This window comes from Carassius carassius, chromosome 34 (assembly GCF_963082965.1).
Source record: "Carassius carassius chromosome 34, fCarCar2.1, whole genome shotgun sequence".
Taxonomy (NCBI): domain Eukaryota; kingdom Metazoa; phylum Chordata; class Actinopteri; order Cypriniformes; family Cyprinidae; genus Carassius; species Carassius carassius.
In genome coordinates, this window is record NC_081788.1 from 14,599,490 (window position 1) to 14,617,884 (window position 18,395).

At 39.1% G+C, this 18,395-nt stretch overlaps 1 protein-coding gene across 1 annotated transcript; it reads left to right on the forward strand.

Moving 5' to 3' along the window:
• Positions 1-1,385: 1,385 nt before the first annotated feature.
• On the forward strand, positions 1,386-17,614 carry snrnp200 (small nuclear ribonucleoprotein 200 (U5)). The gene is made up of 45 exons (XM_059522589.1): positions 1,386-1,693; positions 2,032-2,195; positions 2,290-2,461; positions 3,260-3,452; positions 3,538-3,593; positions 3,681-3,776; positions 4,131-4,283; positions 4,370-4,469; positions 4,635-4,771; positions 4,880-4,957; positions 5,058-5,231; positions 6,755-6,892; positions 7,070-7,225; positions 7,398-7,568; positions 7,651-7,844; positions 7,947-8,070; positions 8,178-8,327; positions 8,909-9,019; positions 9,111-9,242; positions 9,334-9,522; positions 9,903-10,100; positions 10,274-10,426; positions 10,521-10,601; positions 10,690-10,773; positions 10,891-10,997; positions 11,090-11,208; positions 11,329-11,483; positions 11,667-11,856; positions 12,050-12,220; positions 12,316-12,476; positions 12,601-12,828; positions 12,930-13,121; positions 13,235-13,413; positions 13,530-13,681; positions 13,932-14,040; positions 14,141-14,249; positions 14,340-14,529; positions 14,730-14,894; positions 15,094-15,215; positions 15,310-15,453; positions 15,751-15,927; positions 16,022-16,182; positions 16,272-16,353; positions 16,736-16,828; positions 16,949-17,614. The coding sequence occupies exons 1-45, from the start codon at positions 1,649-1,651 to the stop codon at positions 17,096-17,098; spliced, it is 6,405 nt and encodes a 2,134-aa protein (XP_059378572.1). The 5' UTR covers positions 1,386-1,648; the 3' UTR covers positions 17,099-17,614.
• Positions 17,615-18,395: the final 781 nt, after the last annotated feature.

Here is an 18,395-nt window from a genome sequence, read left to right on the forward strand (position 1 = left end):
ATTTTGGCTCACATTTAACAAAAACCCACCAATTCACTCACATCTCAACAAATTAGAATGTGATGACATGCCAATCAGATAATCAACTCAAAACACCTGCAAAGGTTTCCTGAGCCTTCAAAATGGTCTCTCTGTTTGGTTCACTAGGCTACACAGTCATGGAGAAGACTGCTGATCTGACAGTTGTCCAGAAGACAATCATTGACACCCTTCACAAGGAGGGTAAGCCACAAACATTCATTGCCAAAGAAGGAAACCAAGGTCGTAGAGTCTGGAGGAACTGTCAAGAGGAAAATGAGAAACGAGACCAAAAAATGCAGATGGGCAGACGGCCACTGTCAAATTCCAGACCACGTCAGTAGTGCCACAAACAGATCACCTCCATGCCACGCCGAATTGAGGCAGTAATTAAAGCAAAAGGAGCACCTACCAAGTAATGAGTACATACAGTAAATTTCCAGAAGGCCAAAAATTCACTAAATGTTTTTTTAATTGGTTTTATGAATATTCTAATTTGTTATGATTGTGATTTGGTGGAGTTTTGTTAAATGTGAGCCAAAATCATCACAATTAAAAGAACCAAAGACTTAAACTACTTCAGTCTGTGTGCACTGAATGCATTTAAAACACGAGTTTCACAATTTGAGTTTAATTACTGAAATAGATGAACTTTTCCACAACATTTTAATTTATTGAGATGCACCTGTATTTAACAAGTGTTTTGAGAAAAATAATAATATCCCATATAATAGAGATTGCTGAATATTATTCCATAACTCTTTCATAGATCCACAAATGGTTCCTTTAAAGTCCTATGAAAAAAAAGGATTATTACATTTGACAAGACATAAATTATTACAAGTATATTCGATCTGTGGACATGCATTGCTGTCTTTTCCTCACAAATGTTGGGATAGATAAGAACTTACTAGAAGTCAAATAATGGCTGTGACACTGTAGATTAGGGGTAACCCCTGTATTCCTCTTCTGTTGCTGAACAAACTTTTGAAAGGGTCCATGTGAAATACCATCATTTCACTTGCAGTATCTGCCCTTTGATATGCTTAAGACAATAGGTTAAGTTTATTCAACACAAATTTAACGTTTTCAGAACAATTTCTGAAGCATTTATCATTTACAAAATATATATATTCTTCTTATTTTTCTTTAATGCTAATTTGACAGCTCTTATCAGCTGAAAGGGTGTATTCTGTGGATATTGTGCCTTCTCGTTTTTTGAGTACCACAGACAGGCTTATAATATTGCCTCTTCAACAAAATCTGTTAAAAATCCTCTCAAGTGTCTCAAAAGAAATGCACTTCCTATCCAGAAGAGGCAGCATTTTTCACGCACTGTGCGAACCCGGAAGCGGAAATAACATCAACCTGCGTTTTGAAACCGTCGTCGTGCGTGGTTCAGACGTATAGCGCTGTTTCGGGGATAAAGAAAAGAGAGTGAACTTTTCAGTGTGTTATTATTGTAGTGTGCACGTAATTCGTACACAATAAGCTACTTTTTCCATAACTAAGAACATACATGAGTGCTGTGTCGTGTATTTAGCCGTTTGTTTTTCCGCTAGCACCGGCTCTGCTGGTTGATAACGAATTTGCATTTGGACCTCGTTTACAGTAACGTTAATACGAAATCATGGCGGATGTTACTGCACGTAGTTTGCAGTATGAATATAAAGCGGTAAGAGTTTTATAAGATCTATAATAATAATTTCAACGAGTTTGATATGTTTACTAAGCGTGCTTAAACGGGTGGGTTTTATTGTGCGCGTGCTGGATCATTACGTTAACGTTACTTTCTGTATTTTAAAAACCTGTTGAGCTGCCTAACTAGATAACATTGTTGGTCAACAAAGTAGCAGTAAATGTTCCGTTTAGTTTTTAATTAAATAGTCTCTTAGCAGAATACAAGCGCATAAAGCACGTTCGTGCTTGTAATATTTACAAATGCAGTCTATGTAACGTTAGGCTGCTCGCTAGGATTGAACCGATTGTAAGGGTTTGTGTTTTTCTCCCCAGAACTCCAACTTGGTGTTACAAGCGGACAGATCTCTGATCGACCGCACCCGCAGAGATGAGCCCACTGGAGAGGTGCTGTCTCTGGTCGGCAAACTGGAGGGGACAAAGATGGGAGACCGGAGTCAGAGAACCAAACCGCAGATGCTGGAGGAGAGGAGAGCAAAGTGAGTCTGAACAGAAACGCATGGTGTTTACTGGCTTGCATTCATTCATTGTGTCATGGTCGTTTAAACAATTCATTCTCATTGTATGATGCAGGAGAAGAAAGAGAGATGAAGACAGACACGACATAAACAAGATGAAGGGCTTCACACTGCTGTCTGAGGGGATTGATGAGATGGTGGGCATCGTGTACAAGCCCAAGACCAAAGAGACCAGAGAAACTTATGAAATCCTCCTCAGCTTTATTCAGGCAGCCCTTGGAGATCAGGTATGATCACTGCCCCTGTTTACATGTGATATTAATATAATTTGTAATGTAGCTACTGTGGGGTTTACTAGGATTATGCACCATTTTCATGTGAAAAAATATTTGACCAACATAAGTTCTGTACTGTTTTGTCTAAAAATAAATTGGAATGATGCACCAAAAACTAACAATTTTATTACAATAACTCATTATAATATAAATGGATATTCTCTTAATTTTAAAATATTTAATAGTTTTGTTTTGAGATATATATATATATATATATGTATATATATATATATATATATATATATGTGGGTGTGGGTGTTTAAATCACAAATCAGCATATTAAAATGATTTCTGAAGGATCTTGTGACACTGAGGACTGTAGTAATGGCTGCTGAAAATTCAGCTTTGCTGTCACATGAATAAATAAATAGCTTTTTAAAATGAAATTATAATAATTTTACAGTTTTACTGTATTTTTGATCAATAGATGACAATTGATGAGCGTAAGAGACTTATTAAAAAAAAAGAAAGTAAACATTAGAAAACCTCACCAAGCCCAAACTTTTGAACTCAGCTTTTTTATTTTCTTTATACTGGGTGTAAACAAAACCATTCAGTGCTATGTTATTATGGTTTAAACGTGTTATGGCTTTGTGAATTCACAAAAACATTCTCTTTGTTAGTTCACTAGAAAGAACGATTCATTGTCTGATAAATGTGGTGTGATGTTTATATGTTGCCGTTGATGTAAACAGTGGATTACATTAGGTTACCACATTATAAATTACTGCTCTTTTTCTCTCCTTAAAGCCGAGGGATATCCTTTGTGGAGCAGCAGACGAGGTGTTGGCTGTGCTGAAGAATGACAAGATGAGAGACAAAGAAAGGAGGAAAGAGGTGGAGCAGTTGCTGGGGCCTACAGACGACACACGCTACCACGTCCTGGTCAACCTGGGCAAGAAGATCTCAGACTATGGTGGAGACAAAGAGCTTCAGAATATGGGTAAATAATTTAGCTCAAGCTCTTGATTTCAAACTCTTCTCATCATGATGTTCATCAAGGTAACACCTCTCTTCTCTTTTTGCAGATGACAACATTGATGAAACCTATGGAGTCAATGTGCAGTTTGAGTCTGATGAGGAGGTGAGCTTCTACATGATGGTTGTTGGTGGTCTGATTGTATTTTTTTAGCTCTTGAGGTGACACCATCATGTATTTGTTTGTGTGTAGGAGGGCGATGAGGACCAGTACGGAGAGGTTCGTGATGAAGGTTCTGATGACAGTGAGGGAGTGGAGGCAGATGAGAGCAGCACCCTGACTGCCAATGTAAGTCACATGGCCAATGTGTTTCTGAACACTCTGTCATAGAGCAATGGTCCTCAACCAGGAGTCCGGGACCTATTAGGACCAAATTCCAGTGTAGTCTCATTTTGTTTAAATTATTATTTAAAGTTAGTTTATTTTAATTTAATATTTGTTAATTTGATTTTAAATCAAATGTAAAACATGAAACTGATGTCATGTGTTGAGTTTATTACAACTGAAGTGTAATAGGAACATATCTGCTTACGTAAGAGGGTCTCAGAATATTGTCTTCAACAAAGGGGGAGATTTGGAGTTGGAAATGCTTGAGAACCACTGACAGAGTCAAAAATTCAACCTAACATGTTGTCTCTTTAGCTGGGAAACACAGGTGACGTAATGATGACCAAAAAGAAAGATCTTCACCCCCGAGACATTGATGCTTTCTGGCTTCAGCGGCAGCTCAGCCGCTTCTACAATGATGCTATCGTGTCTCAGAAGAAAGCAGATGAGGTCTTGGAGATCCTTAAGGTAGAGAATGTTCAAAACCTTGGAGATCAAGAGTTTTGTATGTGTATGTCTTCCTGTGTGGCTGATTCATTCCTCCCTTTGGTTAGACTGCCAGTGATGATCGAGAGTGTGAAAACCAGCTGGTGCTGCTTTTGGGCTTCAACACATTCGACTTCATCAAGGTCCTGCGCCAACACAGACGCATGAGTAAGTGGATCACAATAGTCAGGAATGTGTCTGATTAAATGGACTGAGAATATGGTTCAAATATGACTTAGTGCAAACAGTTTGAAGGTTGACGATGTTAAAAAGCATTGTCATTATGCTCTTTTTTTTTTTTTTTTTTTTTTTTCTCTTCTCCTCTTTCCCCAGTCCTATACTGCACCATGTTGGCCAGTGCTCAAAGTGAGGCTGAGAAGGAAAAGATCATGAATAAAATGGAAGCTGATCAGGATCTTTCCAAAGTTCTTTACCAGCTGCAGGAGACTGAAAAAGAGGACATCATCAGGGTCAGAACTCCCCTCCTTATTTAGTTAGTTTAGCTGAGTGTGTTTGAGATTTAGCTTTTTAAAGAAGGATAGCCATTTGGAAACTTATGATCTTGTGTTTCCTTGCAGGAGGAGCGATCTCGCCGGGAGAGAGTGAGAAAATCTCGTGTGGATGATCTGGAGTCTATGGACATTGATCATGGAGAGGTCAAAGCCTTTTTTTTTTTTTAGCTACTACTACAAGTGCTTTTTAATTTGATGACCCAATGTCTTACAGTTATATAATACCTGTGTTCTTTGTCTCTAGGCTGTGACCTCGAGGCAACTGCTTGATCTGGAAGATCTGGCCTTCACTCAGGGCAGTCACTTCATGGCCAACAAGCGTTGTCAGCTTCCTGACGGCTCCTTCCGCAAACAGAGGAAAGGTTATGAGGAGGTCCATGTGCCCGCTCTCAAAACCAAACCCTTTGGTGATGATGAGGTATTTTCCTCTATTTTGTGAGACATTTTCTTCAAGTGGGGATAAATAGGTTGTTCTGTGGGGGGTTTCGGGTTGTTTGATTATTACATCAAATTACCACACAAATTTACACTGCCGTTCAAAAGTTTGAGGTCAGTAAGAAAGAAAGAAGTCTGTTTTGCTTACAGTTAAAACGGTTAACTATTTTATATATTTTTTTTATATTTAAAAAATGCAACTTATTCTTGTGAAGGCAGAGCTGAATTTTCAACAACCATTAATGCAGTCGTCAGTGTCACATTATCCTTCAGAAATTGTTCTAACATGCTGATTTGAAGATACGTCGATGCAAAATATGCGCATCGATTCGTCGACCTGTTTTTATTTCTCTAAAAAACGTTTGCAAAACGTTTACTTTATGTGCGCTGAATATACGTGATGGCCGGATCAACATTCTGTCCAACGTTATATAACCAATCCAGGGGTTTTTCTGCATTGATCTTTTTTTTTGGCGGCTGTCAAAGCCTTATTTGATCGGTGAGTGACAGTGAAAGGGCGTACAAGAGAGAGCCCCGGCTGCGCGCGCACTCACAGTCGTCAAACTACACGAGCGCTTCTTGCTCTCTCCCTCCCTTGTGCATATTAACTAAAATCATTAGACACGATAGAAAAAGGGCGGAATGCCAAAGTTTCACGTGGAGCATTCGGAGATTTTTTTTTTCTCCATGACAGGCTGCTGGCTCCCACTGTTAATTTTTTTTTTTTTTTTTGTAAAAGCACTCTCTGTATTAGCTTAAAGCCCTCAAGTTTACATTTACATACTGTATTCTTTCAATTGCTCTAAACAAGTATTTTGGGTGACCTTTTTTATTGAATACTAGACATCAAGTTGTTGTTACTTGAAAGAATAACAACAACTACATCTGAAAGAACTTCTTTTTTCAGTAAGCTAGGCCCTATGTGTTCAGTAAGCTTGTTTCAGTAAGCTATGTGTTTTCAAGGTTTCAAGGTTTTATTGAATGCTATCTCTATACAAGTGCAAAGTAATGCATTCTTAGTCAGTCTTTTATTTTGTAATTTTAAGAGCAATAAACATATATTGCAATGTTAAGGAATTGATGTTTTTTTCATTCAGATATGTAAATCAACATGTATAAATTGTTAGTAGTCAATTAATGGGGAGATAATCGAAATCAAATCGGCCTGAAAAATTAATCGTTAGATTAATCGATGCATCTGAAAAATAATCGCTAGATTAATAGTTTAAAAAATAACCGTTTATCCCAGCCCTATTATCAATGTTAAACAGGTTGTAGTGTTTAGTGTTTTCGTGATTCATTTTTTCTGGACTTTTTGATGAATAGAAAGAACAGCATTTATTTGAATATAGTATATTACATATAATATAATGTCACTTATGATCAATTTAATGCATACTGAATAAGTGTTAATTTCTTTCAAAATATTTTTTTAATTACTGGTTGATTGGCCTTATGTAATATCTCTCTTGTCTCATAAGGATTCCCTCTTTTTTTTTTCCTTAGACATTGGTGGCTATTGAGAAGCTGCCCAAATATGCCCAAGCTGGATTCGAAGGATTCAAAACCTTGAATCGCATACAGAGTAAACTCTTCAAAACCACGATGGAGACAGATGAGAACCTGCTGGTTTGCGCGCCAACGGTTAGTCTGATAAAGGCGCAACTGCCCAGGCGCTGGCTTAAATTTAACATTTCTATTAAAAACTTGTGAAATAAATATGTAATATAGGCATTAATTTGAATTGTACATTTAGCCGTAAGATATTTACTCTAAAAGAGACTGAGGCTTTTGTTTTTAATCTCTCTCTTTGATCTGCAGGGTGCTGGCAAAACTAATGTTGCTCTCATGGCAATGCTCCGAGAGATCGGAAAGCACATTAACATGGATGGCACCATCAATGTTGATGATTTTAAAATCATCTACATCGCTCCCATGCGCTCACTGGTACAGGAGATGGTGGGGAGCTTTGGCAAGGTAAGACTACATTATCCTTTCCCCATCATTTCCTGTAATTCGGTTCCTTTTAAATTAGTAGCTATGAATAGAATTACATTTACAAATTTAAACTTGTTTTAAATAATGAAAGTATTTAATGTCCCTAAAAAGGCTTCATTCATTCATAAAACATTTGTTGGTCTGTCTACAGCGCTTGGCTAGCTATGGCATCGTTGTTTCTGAGCTGACCGGAGACCATCAGCTGTGTAAGGAGGAAATAAACGCCACCCAGATTATTGTGTGCACCCCAGAGAAGTGGGACATCATCACCCGGAAAGGAGGAGAACGCACATATACGCAGCTTGTGCGCCTTATCATCATCGTAAGTAATCTAGTAGAGTCAGATTCCCTTTGGTAAAGTTTTTCTTACATGTCTTTCCAAGTCGATGTGTTCTGTCATACAGGATGAGATCCACTTGCTGCATGATGACCGTGGCCCCGTTCTGGAATCCCTGATTGCTCGAACCATCCGCAATGTGGAACTGACACAGGAAGATGTGAGGCTCATTGGCCTCAGTGCCACACTGCCCAACTATGAGGATGTGGCGACCTGCCTTCGTGTAGATCCATCCAAGGGGCTCTTCTATTTTGACAACAGGTAGACTGATGTGGAGAAAGTCTTCTGCAGCAGTATGCAGATAAATTTGAATAGGTTTTTGGTATAATAAAATATGTATTTTGGATGTTTTTCTTTTACTAGTTTCCGGCCTGTGCCTCTGGAACAAACCTATGTAGGAATTACAGAAAAGAAGGCTATCAAGCGGTTCCAGATTATGAATGAGATCGTCTATGAGAAGATCATGGAACATGCTGGAAAGAATCAGGTGATACTGAACACTATAAACCTGACTGGTTCTTTGTAGTCAAATATATATTCTAACGTGTTCAGTCACCCTTCTGTTTGCTGAACATTTATTTCTTTTTTTCCTAGGTGTTGGTGTTTGTACACTCAAGAAAGGAGACTGGAAAGACGGCACGTGCGATCAGGGACATGTGTTTGGAGAAGGACACACTGGGTTTGTTCCTGAGAGAGGGTTCGGCCTCCACTGAGGTCCTGAGGACTGAAGCAGAGCAGTGCAAGGTCAGCTCACAACTACCACAAAAGTGCTGCACATCAGATACGACCTCAAATTGATGTACACTGGAAATAAGACCTACATGAACTCTTTCACAAAGAAATATGCATGTTTGGCTTATGTTTTAGAGTGTAGTACTCTCACCTTCATTTAGCACATGTATATGTATATTGTCTTACAAACAGAAAAACTATAACTGTTTTAATTAATTAAAGTTGCAAACATAAATTATAAGTTGTAGTAATTTTTATGACTCCAACAGTAAATTATAATTGGCTATAATTTATAATAAATAATAAATTGTTACTCAATTTATTTTTTATTTAATTTTCAAACCAATTTCAGACATTTCCCTTGTCTGCTGTTGTTTGGTGAACATTTCATCCTACCCCAGACTCACACCATTGTTTAAACTGATTTTATGTCCAGTAGCTATTAGTCCAGAAAACCATTTATTTTAAAAATGTTTTTTCCTTTTGAGATTAGTACAATAAAAAGTCCCCAGATTCACAATCTGTTTGTAACTGAACACATTTATTGTGGATGTTGGATATTGGATGACCATTTGTTTACTTTCCGTCGACAGAACCTGGAGCTGAAAGATCTGTTGCCATATAGTTTTGCTATTCACCATGCTGGAATGACCAGAGTGGACAGAACGTTGGTAGAGGATCTGTTTGCTGACCGTCACATTCAGGTTAGTCTGCAATTCAGCAATGTCAAGAACGTTTTTGATTATTTCTTATTTTGAAACCGAGAGTATTGAACCGTGAATGTGTGTTTCCTAGGTATTGGTGTCTACGGCCACTCTGGCCTGGGGTGTGAACTTGCCAGCGCACACTGTCATCATCAAAGGCACACAGGTGTACAGCCCAGAGAAAGGCAGATGGACTGAGCTTGGAGCCCTGGATATCCTACAGGTCAGTAGTATTTCTACACATACTTTGTATCATGATTAGTTAAATGGATGACAAGTAATGTCTCGATTTCCACTCAACCTTTGTGACGCAGATGCTGGGTCGTGCTGGCAGGCCGCAGTATGACTCTAAGGGAGAGGGTATTTTGATCACTTCACATGGAGAGCTGCAGTATTACCTGTCCTTGCTCAATCAGCAGCTGCCCATCGAGAGCCAGATGGTGGCCAAACTACCAGACATGCTCAATGCAGAGATAGTGTTGGGCAATGTGCAGAATGCCAAGGTGAGCTTTAAATATACACGCAAATGTTCAGTAGGCAGCCATTTTTTTTTTTTTTTTTTTTTTCTTTTTTTTTTTTATACCTTTAATATTTTTGTGGAACCATTTTGAACTTTCACAAGTTTTGGTTAATTTAGATTATAAAACTAAATGATGTGAGGGACCAAAAAAAATAAAAAATTAATGTTAAATGTGATAGACAATTTTATTTTTTAATGGAAAGAAAAAGCTTTTATATTATAATTTTATGTGCATGTAGTTTTACGCATCATTTGTTTCCAAAATTAAAAAAGTAGTTTTTATATTGTTATTTAAGCATATTGAAAAAAATATTTTATTGAAAATATGTAAGCATCTATTGCTCTATTCGTTACTGTTTACAGGATGCTGTAAATTGGCTGGGTTACACATACCTTTATGTTCGGATGTTGCGGAACCCCACTCTATATGCCGTCTCCCATGACGACCGCAGCATTGACCCCCTGCTGGAGCGACGCAGGATGGACCTGGTGCACACGGCAGCAACCGTCTTGGAGAAGAACAACTTGGTCAAATATGACAAGAGATCTGGCAACTTTCAGGTACACACAGTTTGTCATATTAACCCCCTTATGCACAATCAATTCTGAGGTCGTACCAGCTTGAAATACCCAACCCAGCATAATGGATTTCAGCAGGCCCTTGTAAACACATCAATTAAATTTTAAATGACAGCAACAGATGTGGTTTAAATGTTTAATTTGTTCTGTTGTAGGTGACAGACCTAGGCCGCATTGCCAGTCATTTCTACATCACCCACGAGTCCATAATGACTTACAACCAGCTGCTGAAGCCTACACTGAGTGAGATTGAGCTCTTCAGGGTGTTCTCGCTCTCCTCTGAGTTCAGAAACATCACCGTCAGAGAGGTACGAGCCTTATCTAATTAAACCTGCTGAAACATTTGAACAACCCTCTACCACCAGGATCTAATAAACATGGTTGTGATGTTCTGATTGACAGGAAGAAAAACTTGAGCTTCAGAAATTGCTTGAGAGAGTCCCTATTCCAGTGAAGGAAAGCATTGAAGAGCCCAGTGCAAAGGTAAATGCATTTTAAGATGTAACTTCAAATACGGATATGCAATCTTATGATTGTTTCTCTTAAATTGAATGTTACATCTGTTTCTCAGATTAATGTGCTGCTGCAGGCATATATATCTCAGCTCAAACTGGAGGGCTTTGCTCTCATGGCTGACATGGTCTATGTGACGCAGGTTAGTGACATTATCTTGTCTTATTTAAAGGCCTAAAGAACAACCATCAATTGAATCTCTTAAAAATAAGAGAATATGCATAGATTTTCTGTATTAATGTTCTGTTTTATTCTACAGAGTGCTGGCAGGCTTATGAGGGCCATTTTTGAGATTGTCCTGAGCAGAGGCTGGGCCCAACTTACCGACAAGACTTTGAACCTTTGCAAGATGATCGACAAAAGGATGTAAGCTGTCAAGATGCTGCTGAATTTGCCACTTAAATGTTTTGCTTATTATCCAATGTGATGTTCATGCTGTTGGCTTTCTTTCCTTCAAGGTGGCAGTCGATGTCTCCCTTGCGCCAGTTCCGTAAACTTCCAGAGGAGGTCATCAAAAAGATAGAGAAGAAGAACTTTCCCTTTGAGCGCCTCTATGATCTGAACCACAACGAAATTGGTGAATAGTGGTTATCAATACGTTGTGCTAGCCAAGTATTGTCTTTATGTGCCGGTGTCTCTACAAGTGTTTTTTATGTATTATATGTAGTTGTCTCATGATCGTGTTTAAACATTTCAGGTGAGTTAATCCGCATGCCAAAGATGGGGAAGACCATTCATAAGTATGTCCATCAGTTCCCAAAGCTGGACCTGGCAGTTCATTTGCAGCCCATCACACGCTCAACTCTGAAAGTGGAGCTCACCATCACACCAGATTTCCAGTGGGATGACAAGGTCAGTCTCAAAAAAGATCTGTAAATGACTATTAATTATATTAAAAGTTTCATCTTTACAATAATAAAGGATTATATAAAATATTTATATTAATTTATATGTATGTATATTTTATTCAAAAAAAATTTATTCATTTTAAGAATTTTGTCATTGAACTGACGGCTAAATGTCTGCTGCTTACAGATGCACGGCTCATCTGAGGCCTTCTGGATCTTAGTGGAGGATGTGGACAGTGAGGTCGTTCTTCATCATGAGTACTTCCTCCTGAAGGCCAAGTACGCTCAGGATGAGCATCTTGTCACTTTCTTTGTGCCTGTGTTTGAGCCGCTGCCACCACAATACTTCATTCGCATATCTTCAGACCGTTGGCTGTGTAAGTTTACAACTTAATACTGCAGAACAAATTACTAAACCATATTGAAAATTATAAATTCTAATTCATTATGGTTTTGACGTAGTGACCAAAAACAATAGTACTGTTTGTAAGGATAATAAAGCATTGGAGGTATTAAAGAAGTCTGAAATGAAGTCTGAAGATTTTTTTTCCTCTCTCTCTCTTTTTCAAGCATGTGAGACACAGCTGCCCGTTTCTTTCCGTCACCTGATCCTGCCTGAGAAATATCCTCCCCCCACCGAGCTGCTGGACCTGCAGCCATTGCCTGTGTCTGCTCTAAGAAACACAGCCTTTGAGAGCCTCTACCAGAAGTTTCCCTTTTTTAACCCAATCCAGACCCAAGGTACCTGCCTTATATAGATCATCCACAACACACTATATATTTGACTAAGATCTTCAAAGTACCTTTTAAATGAAACTATTCTTGGTTTTCCTCAGTGTTCAATGCATTGTACAACAGCGATGATAACGTCTTTGTTGGCGCCCCCACTGGCAGCGGGAAGACCATATGTGCTGAGTTTGCCATTCTTAGGATGCTCCTACACAACCCAGAGGGCCGCTGTGTCTACATCACACCCATGGAGGCTCTGGCCGAACAGGTATGTCCATAAATATCTCCCTTCTGGAAATAAATGTCTTGATGTGAAATTTCTATAAAATTAAGAAATTCAGTGAAATGAGGAATTGCATTTAATCATTGAGACTTTTTTTTTTTCTGTGCAGGTCTTTGTTGACTGGCACCAGAAGTTCCAGGATACTTTGAGTAAGAAGGTTGTCCTGCTCACCGGTGAGACAAGCACTGACCTCAAGTTGCTGGGTAAAGGCGACATCATCATCAGCACCCCAGACAAGTGGGACATCTTATCCCGCCGCTGGAAACAGAGGAAAAATGTGCAGAACGTTAGTCTCTTCATTGTAGATGAGATTCATCTGATTGGTGGTGACAATGGAGTAAGTGTTGGTTTATTCTGGTTTCTGAACTATATTAATGAGCTGTTAAGTCACCAGAGATCATTTATTTTGGTTTATTTTTAATTTTCTGTCTCTTGTAGCCTGTGCTGGAGGTGATTTGCTCCAGGATGAGGTACATCTCTTCTCAGATTGAGCGTCCCATCCGTATCGTGGCCCTTAGCTCCTCTCTGTCCAATGCTAAAGATGTGGCCCACTGGCTTGGCTGCAGCACTACAGCCACCTTCAACTTCCACCCCAATGTCAGGCCGGTTCCTCTTGAACTTCACATCCAGGTTGGTCTGAAGCTCTGTAGCTTAATTTAATTTAATGTTCAGGCACAATCTTGACTGCTACATTTGGTGAAATTTTGTTTAGTGTTCCTCACTGCGTTTTCCCCTCTCCTTAGGGCTTCAATGTGAGTCACACACAGACTCGTCTGCTGTCCATGGCTAAACCAGTGTATCACGCCATAATGAAACATTCCCCATCCAAGCCAGTGCTGGTGTTCGTGCCATCGAGACGTCAGACTCGTCTCACCGCTATCGATATCCTCACATTCTGTGCTGCAGACGTGGTCCCACAAAGGTGCTGGGAGAAGATTTATATCACATCTCCACACTAATATAGACTCTTCTTTGATCAGCTTTTTTCCTGAGTGACATCGGGCATCTGACCTCTATCCTTATTTACATCCCTTGTAGGTTCCTGCGTTCAACTGAGAAGGACCTGGCTCCATTCATGGAGAATCTGTCTGATGTTACACTGAAGGAGACCCTCTCTAATGGGGTGGGATACCTTCATGAGGGCCTTTCACCTACGGAGCGCAGGATTGTGGAGCATCTCTTCACTTCTGGTAAGACACATGAAACCTAACGATTTGTAAAACGAGTATAATTTGTTCGAAAACCTTCCAGAGTAGTACTGTTTTGTTAGAAAATGAATATACAGGGTTCATAAATTAGGGCTGTTTTTGAGCAGTCATGAGTAAGTTGAAAGTAAATTAAATTAGGTAATTCTCAGATTAATTGATCTTAATTTCATATAATGACAGGAATATATTGAAATAAAATTTCACATTGCACTCTCCTGCTCTTTCATGCTAGGTGCCATTCAGGTGATGGTAGCATCTCGTTCTCTCTGCTGGGGCACCAACATCTCTGCCCACCTGGTGATTGTCATGGACACGCAGTACTACAATGGAAAAATCCATGCGTAAGTGTTTTCTCATCCATAGAGGGTTCAAATGATTGATGCCATCACAAGTATTTACTCTTTGCATGTGTATTGCTCATAAATGTCTTTCTCCAACTAGATATGTGGACTACCCAATCTATGATGTGCTTCAAATGGTAGGAAAGGCTAACCGTCCTCTCCAGGATGACGAGGGACGTTGTGTTATCATGTGTCAAGGGTCCAAAAAGGTAAAGCTTAAACTAATCCACAGATTTTCTTGATTTAAGATCACCATTGGTGATTAACTCTTAATAATTTTGAGCATCTTTGTTCTTTAGGATTTCTTCAAGAAGTTTCTCTACGAGCCTCTGCCTGTGGAGTCTCACCTGGACCACTGTCTTCACGACCATTTCAATGCTGAAATCGTCACCAAGACGGTGGAGAACAAACAGGACGCTGTAGACTACATGACATGGACGTTTCTGTATCGCCGCATGACCCAGAACCCCAACTACTACAACCTGCAGGGTGAGGAACCACAAGCCTTCAAATGGCCACAATTCTCACTACAGCAGAACAAATGGATTTGATATTTAAAATCTAGACTTTATGCTACAAAATGTAGAGTTTGATGCAACATGAATACATGTGTAAAGTCAAGCAACAATGCAATTGTAACTTTTTTTTTTGTTTTGTGCATCAGAGACTAAAATATCTTTGTTTTACAGGTATGTCTCATCGTCACCTGTCAGATCATCTGTCTGAACTGGTGGAAAACACCTTGCAAGATCTGGAGCAGTCCAAGTGCATCAGCATCGAGGATGAGATGGATGTGGCACCTCTGAATCTGGGCATGATCGCAGCCTATTACTACATAAACTACACCACCATTGGTGAGGACTCTCTCTGTTTAACACACTTTTGTGAAGTCACTATGAAACAAGAAGCAACAGATCTTCTCTCCTGCATTGTGAGATACATCCGAGTGTAATTGATTATTGAAAAAGGATGTAGGGTTGGGATTTCGTACAGAATTGAAACATAATCCATCTCATCTGATGCAACTGTTATCTGTGTTTGTCCTCTCTCCAGAGCTGTTCAGTATGTCACTGAACGCCAAGACAAAGGTCCGTGGTCTCATCGAGATCATCTCCAATGCTGCAGAGTATAAAAACATTCCCATCAGGCACCATGAAGACACTCTGCTGCGGCAGGTAAGTAAAAATACACTTTACTTTAATGACGGAGTATAATCATAGCATCAGGAATCTCCGTTTAACTTTTTATTGTATTTTTTTACTTTTTCAGCTGGCTCAGAAAGTTCCTCACAAACTGAACAACCCCAAGTTCAACGACCCTCATGTGAAGACCAACCTGCTGCTCCAGGCTCATCTGTCCCGCATGCAGCTGAGCGCTGAGCTCCAGTCAGATACTGAGGAGATCCTAAGCAAAGTGAGGGAAAACACTGAACACATAGTGAACCTGTTTCGCAGCTTAACAAAAAAAAAATTTAGTGGCCCCAGTCCATACAAATTCATAATTAAATGCATTTTTTGTGTGCATTTACATTTTTGGATGTATAGGTGGTTTTACTTTTTAGTTTAATATATTTTCAAATGTTGTTAAAAAGTCTTTGTGAGCTCGAGACTCTTTAAAAAAGATGATTATTTTTAATAATATTATATATATAACTTTTTTTAATTAAATGTTTCCTAAGTCTTTCTGCTCTTCTCTTGCCTGTGTTTTCAGGCTGTGAGGCTGATCCAGGCCTGTGTGGACGTGCTCTCCAGTAACGGCTGGTTGAGTCCAGCGCTGGCTGCCATGGAGCTGGCTCAGATGGTCACCCAAGCTATGTGGTCCAAAGACTCGTACCTCAAACAGCTACCCCACTTCACTTCTGAACACATCAAGCGCTGCACAGACAAGGTGAGAAGTGGATCTGAGCGCATTGGGAATCATCTAAACGCTAAACTTCATCTTTTGGTTGTCTCGCTCATATCTGTTCTGTGGACGTGTATAGGGTGTGGAGAGCATCTTCGACATCATGGAGATGGAAGACGAGGATCGCACTGGTCTTCTGCAGCTTACAGATGTACAAATGGCGGACGTGGCACGCTTCTGTAACCGCTATCCCAACATTGAACTGTCATACGAAGTGGCTGAAAAAGACAACATCAAGAGGTACGGACTGAACTCAAAATGCAAAAGTACATTTAATAATTCTTACCATTAATAACTGAAGATATTAATTGATCTTCTTGTGCTCACAGTGGAAATCCAGTGGTCGTCCAAGTGCAGTTGGAGCGAGAAGAGGAAGTTACAGGTCCTGTCATTGCTCCTCTGTTCCCTCAGGTGAGTTTCTATCGACAAACTCTGTATTTACAATAATGTTCAAAAAAGTTGGGACCTTAAGATTTGTAAAAAAGAAAAATTCTAAATAAAGTGTCATGCTCCTGCAGGCTGCATTTACTTCATCAGAAATACAGTGAAAAAAGAAAAAAACAATATCTTGAAATATTACTGCAATGTTAAATGTTTTTTGTTTAAATACATCTTTAAATGTAATCCAAGTCTTTATTATGACTTTTATTCAATTTCATCCATCTGTGCTGAATAGAAGCTAATTTCTTAAAAAAAGAAAAACTTACTGACCCCAATCTGGCAACAAAATAAACTTTCAAAGTTATTTAATAGAAATGCAGCATTACTTCATGACATTGTTTGTTTTGTGCAGAAACGTGAAGAAGGCTGGTGGGTTGTTATTGGAGACCCCAAATCAAACAGTCTCATCTCAATCAAGAGGCTAACTCTTCAACAGAAGGCCAAGGTCAGTCCTGCTTTTATGTCCAAGGCAGTAGTGCATTATTTCTGTCTTTTACAACCCTCTAATTGTAGTATTTACAAAAAAAACTAAAACAATGACATGGAGTCTGTTTTCTTCCCTCAGGTGAAACTTGACTTTGTGGCACCTGTTGTTGGTGTGCACAACTACACGCTGTACTTCATGAGCGATGCCTACATGGGCTGCGACCAGGAATACAAGTTCAGCATGGACGTTAATGAAGCAGACAGTGAGGGGGAAAGTGACAGTGATTAATCCCAGATTAGTCCTAGTGGATGGTTCTATCAAGTGTTTTTTATATGTATTTTGAGTAATATTGTGACAGTTTCATTAATTGTTTTTTTTTTTTTTTTTTTTTAAAATAAAGAAACGTACATTAGAGATTTTGTTTTGCACTTTTATTAAAAGATCATCAGAAGAAATCATTGAGGTCATTAATGTATATTAAAAGCGTAAGAATAACTGCAATAAATAAAGAAATGGCTCTTTTATGGTCAGTGTTTAGATATGGAGATTCAGTGAGCTTGTTAAAGCAGTGTCTCCAAACACTGGTGTATGAAGCCTTAAGGTAGTGGACGTAGTTCTGCAGGCTGCGCTAAGCGCTGTTCACTTGTTCCAGCTGGTTCTTTATGTCTTGAAGTTTGCACCGAAATCACTTCTCCATCTGAAAAATGAAACCCAAACTGTTTCTAGACCATCTTAATGCGAGTGCAACTACGAATATTTGACATGTAAGGAAAATAAAAGTGGCATGTTGCTGATTCCCACAAACATTGACTCGTCTCAGTTTTTGACTTATGAATTTCAATGACCTTTCCAGTGGATCATGTTTACTGGATAATTATTTTTAGAATTTTGCGGAGATTGATGGGCTTGAATAAAAGCAATGTTACCAGAGTGACTTTTGCTTGTTTCATTGTACAAATAGTGATATCTAGCTGCTTAAATAATTAAGAGAAATAACTTTTCTTTTTTTTTAACTGCTCATGATTTTCTCTAAATTTTCAAGGGGGATGAACAAAAAAAAGTAAGAGAAGTCTACAAGTAACTCCAAAAACTTGACTCATAGACTTCCATTATCAGTATGTTTCTACTGAGCCTCTAAAAGCACATGGTAATGGAAAAAAAGATACGAGTAGGAAATTTATATTTCAATGCTTTTGCATTTTGCAGAGAATTTTACAATATAATCTTTTAATGATTTCTGTAATATTTTCCAACTGTGGTGCTGTTGTGGAGCTTGTTTAGTAGGCCTATTGTGCAATGGACCGTTTCAGGGCTCAACTGACGGAGAACACTTACATCCTCTTTGCTGAGGCGCAGCTGACCCAGCTCCTTTTTAGCCAGGCTCAGCTGGCTCTCCAAACCCAGCATTTTAGACTGAGCTGAGCGATCCTTGGACAGCCCCCGCTCCAGGCTCTGGTCAACCTTTGAAAAAAGACTCAACTTGAAAAGCATGTATACACTAACCTCACACAGGTACATCTGTAGCATCAGAATGAAATGGCTGTGGACTGTGACCTGTCTCTGCGCCTGCTCCAGCCGTCCGTAG